This window comes from Idiotropiscis lumnitzeri, chromosome 19 (assembly GCF_059441095.1).
Source record: "Idiotropiscis lumnitzeri isolate Australia: NSW breed Sydney's pygmy pipehorse chromosome 19, RoL_Ilum_1.0, whole genome shotgun sequence".
Taxonomy (NCBI): Eukaryota; Metazoa; Chordata; class Actinopteri; order Syngnathiformes; family Syngnathidae; genus Idiotropiscis; species Idiotropiscis lumnitzeri.
The window spans coordinates 11,145,344-11,159,391 of record NC_142409.1 but is presented as its reverse complement, the minus strand read 5'-3'; the positions used below and the strand labels follow the sequence as shown (position 1 = coordinate 11,159,391).

At 45.4% G+C, this 14,048-nt stretch overlaps 1 protein-coding gene across 14 annotated transcripts in view; it reads left to right on the top strand.

The window, feature by feature from the left end:
* The window catches only part of scrib (scribble planar cell polarity protein), a 43,880-nt gene that overhangs the window by 7,535 nt on the left and 22,297 nt on the right, over positions 1 to 14,048 (top strand). For all 14 annotated transcript variants that reach the window (XM_088282861.1, XM_088282868.1, XM_088282859.1 and 11 more), the window contains exons 2-15: positions 6,503 to 6,620; positions 7,177 to 7,255; positions 8,353 to 8,442; positions 8,807 to 8,863; positions 9,625 to 9,688; positions 9,768 to 9,842; positions 10,133 to 10,277; positions 10,681 to 10,799; positions 10,875 to 11,074; positions 11,176 to 11,342; positions 11,419 to 11,546; positions 11,949 to 12,074; positions 12,157 to 12,342; positions 12,952 to 13,314. In XM_088282861.1, coding sequence (XP_088138987.1) covers positions 6,503 to 6,620; positions 7,177 to 7,255; positions 8,353 to 8,442; positions 8,807 to 8,863; positions 9,625 to 9,688; positions 9,768 to 9,842; positions 10,133 to 10,277; positions 10,681 to 10,799; positions 10,875 to 11,074; positions 11,176 to 11,342; positions 11,419 to 11,546; positions 11,949 to 12,074; positions 12,157 to 12,342; positions 12,952 to 13,314 — 1,917 coding nt within the window. The remainder of the gene's footprint in view (positions 1 to 6,502; positions 6,621 to 7,176; positions 7,256 to 8,352; positions 8,443 to 8,806; positions 8,864 to 9,624; positions 9,689 to 9,767; positions 9,843 to 10,132; positions 10,278 to 10,680; positions 10,800 to 10,874; positions 11,075 to 11,175; positions 11,343 to 11,418; positions 11,547 to 11,948; positions 12,075 to 12,156; positions 12,343 to 12,951; positions 13,315 to 14,048) is intronic.

Below are 14,048 nucleotides of genomic sequence, written 5' to 3'. Positions count from 1 at the left end.
TTTCCAGGCTCCTTTTCTCATCCAAATTCATCCAACATGGCCGCCTCGAACCAAAAAACGCCCACCTTCTTGTTGCTGGCTTTATATTTGTTGCTCGTGTCATTAGCTCAGCGTGGTTGTGTTTGCACTGCAGCACTTGACACAGGCATGCCTGGAATCTCCAGGAGTTTGTCCATGCCCCCCCCCCCTCCCACTCCACCTCTCGCACACTTGAACTTAGCCATGATTGCACATTCCCCCGTTGGCGAACGCAAACGTGCAGCGCACACACATACCACAAATGTCGCATTCAACGCAAGCCTGTCCTATTTCCTATTTCGAAATAAGTCAGCCATTGTTCTTCGGGGGCGCGAACGGGATCACGAGGAAAATTTTGTTTTGATAGTGATTAGAGCGAGTGTGTGACTTTTGGAAACGCTCGTGCGCAGCATGTCAAGCGACGACTATTCCGGCCGGGATGGGCCGTTCGGAATGGCGCCACGCGGAGCTGATCCGAAGCGTGGCGCTCGGTGGATACGCGCCTTCGAAAAGAGACTCTTAACTTTTCTGTCACAATGGCGAGATTGTGAGCTATGCAAATGTGCCGCCCGTGGAAGGGGGACCATTCACTGGCATTTACTGGAAAAGATGATTCAGTGATGTGGACGCCGCTGCCTGAACAATGAGGCCATGTGCTCTCACAAACACACACAAGTGAGAAACTTGTGTTTTTGTGTACCGGATTCATGCGTGTCGTTTTGTGTGGGTGAAAACATGAATGGTGGTTCGGGACTTTTGACCTTGGCGGTGTTCGAAATCACTCGCTTTGCGATATATAAGGGGCCCTATGAAGTCAATGCTGTAGGTAGTGATAGTGACGATTATCGGTCGAGCCGATTATCGGGGCCAATATTTCGCATTTGGCCGATAATTGGCATCGGCCTTTTTTTTTTTTTTACTTTCACTGGTTTATTTTGGCTCGCTGCAGCACACTTCTCTCTCTCTCTCTCTCTCTCGCTCTGCTGTGCTGGTGACCTCGCCTGCAGAAGCGGATTGGCCTGCAGTCTGGCAGTGATTGAGTTGACAAAGGCATTATTTTTTTTAAATATTTATTACTGAAGGTCCACCAGATTTTTGAGTTTACTTTTTCACGAATAAAAAAGTGGACTTATTTTTAACATAACCAATGAGACGTCCAGGATGAGATCCGGTGATGGGAACGCTTGTCTTGGCATACTCAGCACTTTATCATTTAGACTCGTTGTGCGTTCCTGAAAGCAGTCACTCGTACACTATTGATCGTGTTGCATAAGCCTTCCCGAAGCGCTGGCCAGGTGAAACGTGGCCTGCTGTTCGGTGAATGCAACGACCTGTGGCGTCGAGGGTGGGGTGGGGGCGGGGTGGGGTGTGTGCATCGCCGGCGGGACAAAGTTCAAAGCGCTTCCAGCTGCTTTGAATGTCGTTTGGTTTGCAAATCCGCAGCGCTGACCGACTTTTTTTTTTTTTTTTTTTTTTTTTTTTTGGGACGCGATGTCCCTAAAGTGGCGGTGCCAGCTTCTCCGCCACAGCGACCGTTTTTAGTCACCAAAGCAGCGATTAGCCCCCCGATACGGCAACGCTGGCGGATTAACTGGTCTATTTATAGCACGCCGGCTGGAAATCACTTTGCTGTGTCAGAGGGCAAAAAGAGGAGTGACGCGTTTGATATTACGCATCATAATTATGGGATCCAAAAATTGCTCCTGTCTACCGTGTCGATGGTATATACCGCGCACCCCTCCAATTACATTCGTGGCTCAAACACGTCGGGAATTTCACTTTGTTAGAGGTTTACCCGTAACGTTTTTTGTGAGTTGTGTATTTTCCGATTCTCCTAGAGATGCTTCATAAAATGGACTTGTAAGACGCTCGTTCTGGTCTTGCGCATGCTGGCGCTCTTTAACCATGTGTACTTGAGCCAAGTAAGTAGCCTCTTAAGCCCACGATGCTGCTGCCACCTGTTCACTCTCAATCTTGCGCCGACGGCAGCCCGTCAGAGGCTTTCCGTTTACATCTTGTACTTGGTGCGCTGATCACACGTCCACAGCTGTCAGGTTAACCGCACTCGCCGCGTTGCACACTTGGTCCTGCTTCCTGTGAAGCATTTATTGGATTCCCAAGAGGCAAAAAGGGCGGGGGGGGGAGGGGGCGGTGGCGGCTCCTGTTGTCACTTTGGTTGTTCATTAACCGTGTTGATGTTGATAGGCCCCCCGCGGTTAGAGGAATAGAAGCATTCTACGCCCCCCCCGCCCCCGTCGCCTCTTGGAGTTTCAGTTAGGTTGAGCCGGTCTTCATTGTTGGCTCCCAGTTGAGGCGTTTTTCATTTTACAATGTGGTTCTGTGCGGACATTTGCCACACTAATTCAGATCTAATGTGTGATGCGAAGACTTCTCTCTCTGTTTCTGGACCTGAGGCTTTTCCTCAAGGATTTGATAACAAGCAATTCCATGTTCAATGTTGAGATGTCTTTCAGACTTTTGTCGCTCGTCAACACGCGCGCTGCTCACGCTGCAGACGGGGTTACCAGCCCGCAACCTTCTTGCTGTGTGGCCCCTCGGAGTGACTGCTCTCGGATGAAGTCCGACGTGGTTGAAAGTGCCACTTAAGTGAAAGGCAAACGCTCGTTTTGTAAATGGCCACCCAAAAACTCAGCTTTGACACGCGTGACGATCGCATCTTCATACGTGAATATACAGCAGAAGGAAAATAATCAGGAGATCAGACTAAATTACAGTGCTACTCTGACTCATGCATGCGCCAAACTACAAATTGTAATACTTTTGCTGTTCAGTTTTTTTTCCACTTTTGAGTTGACGTACCAATGCGTGGACTGGAGATGAAAGTTTACTTCAGTTTAAAACTCATTCACTGTCAGCCCCGGTAAATGAATGAATTCTTTTGACGTGTATACCCGTCAATGGTAGCGAGTGAGTTAATGGTCAGTGACTTAAACTTTTTTTTCTTTTTTTACCTCCAGTGCAGCGTGAGAGTCTACTCTTTATTAATGATCCACCTCTCTCGACCACTTCCCTTGTTTTATCAGCCGTTCTCTTGCCTTTGTTCTCCTCTCTTCCCTCGCTGCTTTTAAGTGGCCAATCCCTCCATTTGTAGTCCTTCCGAGCTTTGCACTCCGCGGTGCCCTTTTAGACAATAGCGGAATCTCCTCGGACAGGCGGAGGAGGAGGAGGACTGGTCAGCGAGGGAGATTGACAGTCTTCTGTGGTTTGGCTTTTGTCCGCCGGTCCGAATAAAATGGAGGGAACCCGAAGAGGAGGAGTTAAGCTGGCATTCACATGGAGAACTATTCGATCGCGTGATTGCTGAAGAGCAAAATTTCGTGACCGATTCCGACGTCAGGCATCAAATTCTTTGTTTTTAATTCCCCAGCATTTCAGCGACACGTCAGCTCTTTAGCAATCGCACGTAATTTCGAAAGAAAATTCCAAGTGGTGTTTTCCTGTGAAACTATTTTTGGCCTGCTCTGTTTTGTTAATGTGCATGTCTGGGATCACTCATGGATATGACAACAATTGTCTGCAGCTAATGAATGTCCGCTCTGACCAAGTTATCCAGTCAGCCAAATCACCGTGAGGAGTCTCGTCCTGTTTCAACAAGCATGTGCGTCCCCCCCTCCCCCCTCCTCCTCCTCCCGCTGCTGCTGCTGCATTGTTGTTTTCATTGTGCGTCGCTAGGCTGCATCACCGTGGAGCGCTTTGTATTGGATGGACAGTTCGGGGAGGGGCGGGCACACACCAGGATTTGGAGCCTCCGGAACGTGTGAATCGGAACTCACTTCGACAGGAACCGAATTCTCGGGACAAGTTGAGAAAAGAAATGCAAAGTAAACAAGTTTGCTGATTTTGATGGCGTACACAAGTAGATTTAGTTTTTTTTTGTTTGTTTGTTTTTTTTTTTTTAGTAGCTGGTTTATGAAGACTGATTTTGAAGGGTCCTGAACACGTCTCCCTCAAACACCCTACCCGAAAAAAAATTTGACTTGATACAAATGGGAAACTTGGCTTGACATTTCCATCCTTAAAAGTCAGCCAACGGCAGCAGTTTCACGTCATTTACCGCAATTTCAGGACTATAAAGTGCACCTTTGTATAAGCTGCAGAGACTCCTTAAAAATAAATAAATTAAATTAAATTAAATTAAATTAAACAAAATTAAATAATTAAATAAAATTAAATAAATTTAAATAAAATGAGAGACCCAAGAGAAAAAAAAAATCTCGATTTATGTAGCGTATTTTCTGAAGTATAGAGCCCCCCTACCGGTGAAAAAAAAAATCCACAGAAAAGCCGCCCCGTCGAATGAGCCGCATGGTTCAAAATCTAGGAAAAAAGTGGCGGATTTCCCAATTTTTGCACGTGTGTCAAAGGCCTAACGAATTGCCATCTCTGAAACACTGCATCCTCTGTGACCAAAGCCTCCTGTCGAACCGCCGCGCACAGGCTCCTTCCAGGATCGCTGATTTAAAACCGCTACGTTTGGGAGCCCTTTGACAAACATTCCACTGTGTGAATTTACAGTTCCCTCGCGGACGTTTCCAGACTAATCCACGTTCATATGCACGTGCGGCGTCGAGTGCCAGAGTTCCCGCTAGGCTTGAGAATTGGTCAACACTGCTCAGTGTTGATGTGAAGACCTCCGGCGCACGAGATCTCCCTTGTCTGCGAAATGCTGTCATATTAAAAAAAAAAATACAATATTGTTCTTATTTAAACAAAAAAAAAAAATGTTACATGGCATTCTAATAGCAAGTGGCGGCTTGGAGACCCCGCGCTGCCCTCTGCTGACCTCCTCTTCTTCTTCCTCCCTCAATTCACGTCATCACCTCCTTCCCTAATCAAACGAGCCGCGTTGTAAAACCTCCGCCGGCCGCTCGCACCGACATGCCGCCTCTCTCAGCAAATGGTTCCAGGCTTGAAGTGAGCTCCGGGGAACGTCTGTGGCTTTGTTGGCGCTCCACTAAATCCCACCACTAACTTTTACGTTCCAACTGACCCACTGACCCGGATTTAAAAAAAAAATAAAAAAATAACACGCCACATTGTCGCATCTGGATGATCTTTTTTTTTTTTTTTTTTTAAACTTGTTTTCAAGAGTCGTATTTCCTTCCTGAAAGCCTAAAGTGTTTAATTCACAGTGAATGTTCATCTTTGTGTGCGCGAATGCTCATAATATTATTACAGCTCCTAATGACGCATGGATGATATCAAGACAGCTGAGGAATGCACTCGTGCGTTGCTTTTTTTTTCTCTTTTTTTTTTCCCGTTTTCTTTTATTAGATGATTGGTTTAGTCCGGATGGCGATTTTGCACGGAACCTTGAGGGTCATTCGGGTCAATGAAATGGCAAAATAGTAATAAAAAAAAAATAGTTTTCATATTTTTACATTTTAAAAATATCTGTGATGTAAATTTTGATCCATTATTAATGTTAGTAGTTGTCTCTTCACTTATTTGACGGCTCGTCTCCCATTTCCTGTTCCCGCCATTCGATACTTGCGCTTCAAAACAAGCCAACGCCCCGATCTGTGTCCGTCTCAGGTGCTCTACCTTCCGCCTCGCATCCTTTTCTCATTTCCCCGCCCATCTGTCGGTTGGAGAATGTAGCCACAACCGCATTTAAGAGCCGGAAATGTCCGTCAACAAGAAGCTTGCCAGCGTAATTGTCCGCCGTCATCTTGTACACAAACAACACTCGGGAATCTAACCTTTTTTTTTTTCCTTACCTGACTCAAACACGTGTTCATATTTCTTTGGAAATTTTCATTACATTTAAATTTGCCCTCGGCGAAATCAAAAATCTGCTGTTGTCGTCCGTGCTGGCAATTTCCGGTTTAATTTGAATTAGCATCAAGACTCCAAGCAAATCATCGGGGGAATAATGAGTTTATCCAAATTGCTACCGCGAGTTTGGAGAGGACAGCGGGTCCTCTGTGGGTGCCACTTGACCGGGGGGTTGAGAGAGAAACTTCACGACGGCACAGGTCTCGCTTGGGTGTTTCCGTCTGTCCATCCGAACTACAGACGACACACTTCGGAGAGCACTGCTGGCTCAATGTTAGCATATGAGATGAAACGCCATAGACGGGCTAACAAAAATTGGCATTCATTATGTTAGGTTCATTCTAAATCTTCAAACAACTACTTTAACACAAGACGTGTAGCAACACGTACAAAGAGTGCGTGCAAAAATACTCACAAGTATATTTTGCTTCGCTCCGTGCGAATGACTATCGGAGATCTTACTTTTTTTTTTTAAATTTAAAGTCAAATGTCTTCATACTTTCATAATTTTGCGAGGTGAATGTAACTCATCCGTGAGAGGAATGAACAGGAAATGACCCGAGATGCACACTGTACATCCTGTACAATACTACTTTTTTTGTCTTTTTCTTTATTGTTGTTGTTGGGACTTGAACTTTGTATCTTATGAACCAATGTACGACATCCTGTGTGTCGCCCTCTGCAGCCTTTCTTCCGACTACTGAACCTCCGGAAACTGGGCCTGAGCGACAATGAAATCCAGCGACTGCCCCCCGAAGTGGCCAACTTCATGCAGCTGGTGGAGCTGGACATATCCAGAAATGGTACGTTTGATTTTGGGGGGAAAGTATCGCTCTATATGTTGTACTTTATAAAAAACAAGCAGGAAGACAGATTAAATAGAATGTGAAGATTTAGACAGTTTATGAATCAATATTTAATTGTGCAATTCAATTCATTGGCTGCTCCTTCTGATGTTCCCACTTTGACCACCGGGAGGCAGTATAGTATAAAAATAATGCAATTTATGATACACGCTCTAATTTGTTCTTTATATTATATTTAATTGTTACTCCGTTTTATACAGTACAATTATTCAGCGCTATTTTTCTTTATTAAAAAGCATTTTTTTTGGGGGGGGGTGGAGGGTGCGGAGGCTGGAACGGATTAATGGCACATCAAATCATTTTAATGAGGAAAGATGGCACCTGTGTAGCTTCACTGTATGAGACCACCTCCATTTTTTATTTTTTTTTTATTTTGCCTCTGCCGTAACATTCCCGCGCCAAGCCATCTGGTTGTGTTTAGTAGCAACTTGAAATGCTTTTTGCTCTACCGAGCCCTCATAACATATCTGCTGCTCCTCCGTTCCTCCCGCAGACATTCCCGAGCTCCCCGAGAGCATTAAGTTTTGCCGGGCCTTGGAGATCGCCGACTTCAGTGGAAACCCCCTCTCCAGGTAAGCCGAGTGAAACGGGCCCAGTCCGCCGATGCGTTGTCAGTGTTGTTTTGCTTTGCCGTGACCTTTTTTTTTTTAACTCATCTATGTGTCTAAACGCACGGAACGCGCTCGATACTAAGCATGTAACAGCGGTGCTTTTAAGCTCTCCACCACACAGGAAATCCTGTGTGCAATAATTGAACAAGAGGCTGACGGTAAGCGCTGCGTTAATACGACAATGCTCACACAAACCGCTGCATCAATTCCAAGGGTTATTCTACAAAAGTGACTTTTCTGGCTTGTAGTCGCATATCCATCAAACGTGGAATTCAGCAAGTATGTACATTATGCGTGAGCAGCCTTTCGGACGGATTTGAACAAATCCCTCTGTAGTCATAACAACCACATCGCTTAGCTCGTCGGACCGCTAGCTCACTCTAAATAGTATCTGTGTTATTCTCTCAATGCTCTGCGAAGAGCACCTCACATCAGTGCCGTACTGATGAGGTGAGAGGAGTTGCACGTGTATCAAAATCGGTTTTATCATTACGCTGTTTTATAAAGGACGATATGAAGTGTTGTTTTTCCTCATTAAAATTATTTTCCAAAATTTAAGTTCAATTTAAATGTTCAAATTGTGCATGTTAGAGAGCCTTACAATATTTTTGATCTTATTTTTCGTAAACTTTATTTTTTTTAAGCGCACTGACTGAATTTAAATGTTGGTCAGGATGGTCGTGCTTGAAATTTGGAATAAAAGCTTAAAACCACTGAAACAAATGTATTTCGGCCGTTTGGTGATGAAGTGCTGCCTCCTCGAGTGAAAATAAAATCAATCTTCTCACTATTTTGAAGGTCACTTGCTTTTTTTTTTTTTTTTTTTCACACACTCCACGTCGCAATCGCCTAATTCCACCCCAAGTTGTCATGGTAACAAAATGCTTACACTTCCATATAGGAATAGGGTGTGAAGTCCGGTGTTTCCATTTGAGAAGAAAATATATTTAATATCATAGATGGACTTGTTAAGGAAGCCAACGTAAACATCTAGATGGTCATACGATCCCCCCCCCCCCCCCCCCCCCCTCTCATCCTGCTCTTTGTTTGTGCCGCAGATTGCCCGATGGTTTCACTCAGCTGCGAGCGCTGGCTCACTTGGCGCTCAACGAGGTGGCGCTGCAGACTCTGCCCGGCGACATCGGAAAGTATGCGCGCGCTCATTCGCGGGTGGTTCCTTTTGACTGGCACGCCCTCTACACTTACATGCCGTTATCTCACCCACTAGTCATCAATGCACACAATGAATTCAAGCAGAAAAAAGAAATATGAACGTAAGCTCTTACGAAGCTTGAGCAAACGGTCACATGGCATTTCCTCGGCCGGCGGCTGACGTTTCCCCTCCACTGGTTTAGATTATTGTAAGTTTGCAACCTCAATTGGCAGCCGGGCTGTGGGCCCCCCTCCCCAAGACAGATGGAGGAGGCCCCCCCCCGCCCCGCCCACTGCGCCAGGCTGCCCATATGAACAAACCTGGCTGCCATCTGACTAACCGACTTCTCCTCCTCGCAGTCTGGCCAACCTGGTGACGCTGGAGCTGAGGGAGAACCTGCTCAAGTGTCTGCCCACGTAGGTGTCGCCCATCATCCAATGCGGGGTGGCGGGGGGTGCGCGGCCTCATTTCAGATTTAAATGGCATGCATGAGCCATGGATGATGTATAAAAATGGTTTAAATGTCAATGTAATTTACAGTTATGACTTTATCGTCGTAAAAGTAATAATAATAATAATGCCTTTATTAGTCCCACAATGGGGAAATTCGAGATTCGAACCCAGGCCTCCTGGGGAGACTGGGTCCTGAACGCGGCGCCTTAGACCACTCGGCCATCCTGGCAGCCTTTCCTGTCGGAATCTTCTGGCTTTATTTTCTTTCCATCATTTTGATTTTATGCTCGTAAAATGAAGCGGTTTGTCATTTTATGACTTCATTCTCATAAAGGTAAACCTTGATTGTCATGATGAGATGACTATTCGCACAGAATTCCACATTGACTTTTATAATATACTTTATGAGAATATTATAACAGGACTCTTATCATAAAATGCGTAATATCTGTTTGTGTGTTTTGTAATCAAATAATTCATTCTCATGTTTTATATCTACAAAGAATTATAAAAAAAAAAGAACCCGTTATTTAATGACATAAATGACCTTTTTGAAAAATTGTAAAAAAAATAAAATAAAATCCTTATTTAAAAAGAAAAATCATTCAGCCAATTATTTACAAAGAAATGTATAAAATGAATTAATGGGAAAAAAAAAACATTCCTTGTACGTTGCCAATGCAATTTGCTGTTCTGCACTAATTTGTAACGTCTTGTTTCTCAGATCGCTGTCCTTCCTGGTGAAACTGGAACAGCTGGACCTGGGCAGCAACGAACTGGAAGTGTTGGTAATTAACATATACAACATGCAAAATGCCTGTTGCGTTTTCAGACATAGAGCAAATTCATATTTGCCCGCCTTCCTAGCCGGACACGCTCGGCGCGCTGCCCAACTTGAGGGAGCTTTGGCTGGACCGGAACCAGTTGTCCTCATTGCCACCGGTGAGTTTATTTTAACAATCGAATACACAAAGATGTGCGTTGAGTAGTCATGAGTGTGGTTGGAAAATGTTTCAGTCGGCTAGGCTAATGCTAATGCTAAATAAGATCTATGATCCCGTGTTATAACTCTTAAAGCCATGGATTGAAAAGAATACATATAGACGCTTAACAATACTCACTGATATTGGGGATATTTCCAAAATTCCCAAATTGAACTTCCTTGGAAAATTGCTGAAAAATGATTGGTCACTTAACAACTGTAGGCCTGAGAATTTCTTTTTGGTTTTTAGGAGCTCGGGAACCTCCGAAGACTGGTGTGTCTGGACGTGTCTGAGAATCGCCTTGAGGAACTTCCCTCCGAGCTCGAAGGCCTCCTGGCCCTGACCGACCTGCTGCTCACCCAAAACCTGCTGGAGGTGGTTCCGGACAGCATAGGTGACAAAGACAAGTGGCCAAAGCAAACACTTTTTCCAAGTGACGCTCGCTCAAAGCTAAATCACCAAAATCTAGGCCTCGAAATAAAAAATAAAAAAAATGAATGGACGTGAAGGGAGGAGCTTGTTTTTGCAGACATGTAGCTTATTTAAATCATTTCCTCCAAGTCAACCATTCAATTAGGCTGGTCTCATGCCTCGTTAGTAGCCAGCACTGCCACCTACTGGCTGAGTGTGGCTATTACAGGCCATAAGCAAGTGACAAAATATTTCTGTTTGGGAATTAATTCGATATCCTTGAAATCTAGTTTAAAATCCATGTACTAGTAGTTGGCCAAAAGTGACGCTAGCAATGGAGAATTTATTTAATTTTTTTCGTAATTTCCTTGTTTTGTCCTCCCCAGGTTGCCTGAAGCAATTATCCATCCTCAAAGTGGACCAGAACAGATTGACCCACCTGACCGACTCCATCGGAGAGTGTGAAAACCTGACCGAGCTGATCCTGACCGAGAACCTCCTCCAGGTAACTTGAAGCTGACGGCATAAAGAAGAGTTGATTATTTTACTGATGAATTTCTTCTTTTTAATTCACCCAAAGACGCTTCCTCGCTCGCTGGGCAAGCTGAAGAAGCTGACCAACTTGAATGTGGACCGCAACCGCCTGGGCGGCGCGCCCAAGGAACTGGGCGGCTGCGCCAGCCTCAACGTGCTATCGCTGCGGGACAACCGCCTGGCCAAGCTGCCCGCCGAGCTCGCCGACGCCACCGAGTTGCACGTGTTGGACGTGGCCGGCAACAGGTGACGTTTCGCTCGCCGGTGGCATCCCATAATGTACAAATTGAGGTTACCCGTGACTAACTTGTCTCATTGTTTCTCTTGTTTTCTTTTGGATGCCCCAGATTACAAAACCTGCCTTTTGCCTTGACAAACCTCAACCTAAAGGCCATGTGGCTGGCAGAGAACCAGTCGCAGCCAATGCTCAAGTTCCAAACCGAGGATGACGAGCGCACGGGAGAGAAAGTGTTGACCTGCTACCTGCTGCCTCAGCAGCCTTCCCCCAGCCTCGGTGAGAATCAAGCGCACGGTTTGACTCTGATTTGAAAATGAAGACTGACTTTTGAATTCTGCGCTCCTCCCCGTAGAGAACCTGTTGCAGAACAGCGTGGACGACAGCTGGACGGACAGCAACCTGAACAGAGTGTCGGTCATTCAGTTCCAGGAGGAGACCAAGGACGAGGACGAGGACGACGAGGCTGCTGCCGAGCGCAGGGTGAGACAACGGAAACGGAAGGGAGGGAAAAAGCTCAAATTCAGCCAGATTGGTTTGACCAATCTGGATTTTTTTTAGGGGTCGCTGCGGATTGCGATATTTGGCAGAAGAAAATTGCGCTAAACAATTCAATGAAAAAATTTTTATATATAATGAATCAAATGAGTTTTTTTCCCCCACAGATTTGTCAAAATAATGAATGGGCAAAAAAATGATTGAAACGATTGATTTTATAGTATTGTAATCTTAATGTGTAAAAATCAAAAAGTAATCGGCATAAATAGGCAAAAAGTTGGTCGATTTTTGATTTTGTTGCCGATTTTAAAAACACTGAAATCGGTGGATTAATCAGTCAGTCCCTCGTGTGTATGCCCGCCCCGCTTAACTTGCTTTGGCTTCCAGGGCCTTCAGCGTCGAGCCACACCTCACCCCAGCGAGCTCAAGGTGATGAAAAAAGTCATCGAGGATCGACGTAACGAAGTCTTCGCGTCCAGACCCGAAGGAGAAGAGCAGTCCTCAGACGTGCAGGTAACATAAAAGCCTCGTTCGTTGCCGTCTGTCTCGTCTCGAAATCCGTTTGCTTTCCCGGCCTGATGCGTTGTGCTTTCAGGAGAAACGCCTCAGCGACCTTTCGAATCAGAGCCACGACTCGCAGGTGTCCGACAGCACGTTGTCTGCCACCTCCCACGACGACAGGCGAGAAGTCGCCGTTCCCTCCCAGAGGGAGGACCTCGTGGATGGCCACTCCCATCACGAGGAGGAGGACCTGGATGAGATGGAGGTGGAGTACATCGAGGTGATTAGATCCTTGCTGGAAGGGATTGATGCGATCTCTTTAAAATTAAATTCCACCAAAAAATGGACCTGATTTTAATTGTGCTTTAGTGCCACAAAAAGGTGAAAAAAAATCTTCTTGTATCTTGTCAGTATAATTTCAAAGTATTGGGTTCTCACTGCCGATACCAGGCACCGATACTTAAGGCAAAAAAAGAAAAAAACTGCGGTGGTTCGACGCATTGAGTAACTATTATGCGTGTCACGATTATGTGTCATTGTGTTAATTTTAATTTTAGGTTTCATAAGCTCGATATTGGTAACTGTGACCAATCAAGGGTGAGTACTCATACTGGTATCAGGCTGAAAAAAGTGGTGTCAAACATTCACTGATTTTGTTTTAATAAAAATAAATCAATAAAATAAAATAGAAATGCACTCCTTATACTAAAAAAAATAATTAGAAATACCGTGTTAAACAATTTGTGCATCTTGAGAATTTAATCTGCATTGTGCTGGTAATTTGCACTTTGGCCACCAGGGAGCAGCATGCGCTAAAAATGGATTAACCGCCCAGCATCATACCTTTCTATCCGTAAACTCCAAAACCCAAACTATCTTTTTCCCTCAGCCCACCGTGCACTTTGCCGAGGAGCCCATCATCCGCAGAGGGGACGACGACGACGCGGAGGAAGACGGCGAGAGGAGCGACGAGGACGACGACGGCGACGACAGGCCGCCCTACCCGGCCGAGAAGCAGCGGCTCATCCGGAAGGACACGCCGCACTACAAGAAGCACTTCAAGATCACCAAGCTGCCCAAACCCGAGACGGTGGCGGCCCTGCTGCAGGGCTTCAACCCGGACGGCCTCGCCTCGCCCGCCGAGGACGAGCGGGACGGGCTCGAGGATGACGAGGACGAGGGCGTCGGCACCCCTCGGTTACGTCGCAGGATGGAGACGTCCGAGCTGGACGACAGCCGATATCACGTCAAGGTAGGATGACATCATTTTGCTTTTTTGGTTCTAGTACGCATTTGCGTCGGGCTTCTGTCCAATCGCGTTTGCCAACTTTCGAAATCAAACCAAATGATGTGATAACCCCCCCGAGCAGCTTCAGGCTGAATCTTTCGCTCTGCCACATCGCTGACGCCCTTCGGCACCACTAAACATTTCACCGAACATGTTAGCGGCCCTGGCTTCTAATTCATGGCGTCACTTCACATGCTTTGTATGTCGCGTGCGTGTGTGTCTCGATTCCAATGAGCTCAAACAGTTTGTTTGCGAGATTTCTGTTGATTTTTCACTTTCATCAAATTGGTGATCAATCAGTGTGTGTGCAGAGGTGGAATGTGCTCTGTTCCGTCATAGTGCTTGCCTTTTTTTGGGGGGGGGGGGATTCATGAAGGTGTTTTCACTATGTTGATTTTTTTTGTGTAATGCCACAGGAATTAAATTTGGGCTAAACATTTGTACTGTTCTGATAAATTCACGTTTTTCAAGAACTAAAGTTGTCGTCCTGGATGAAAATGAAAAGTGGGAATCTTGCAGGATCAAATATAAATAATAGTAGGCAAGGGGAGAAAGTAATATTTGTAAAGTGTATTTCAATTAATTCTTGTACTAATTAGCCTTTTATTCTGGAAGAGATGCATTTATTCCCATTTGGACAAAAGTAGTGCTTTGCCACCATCTTGTGTTCTGTATTGGCAGTTATAAACCCATTTAGG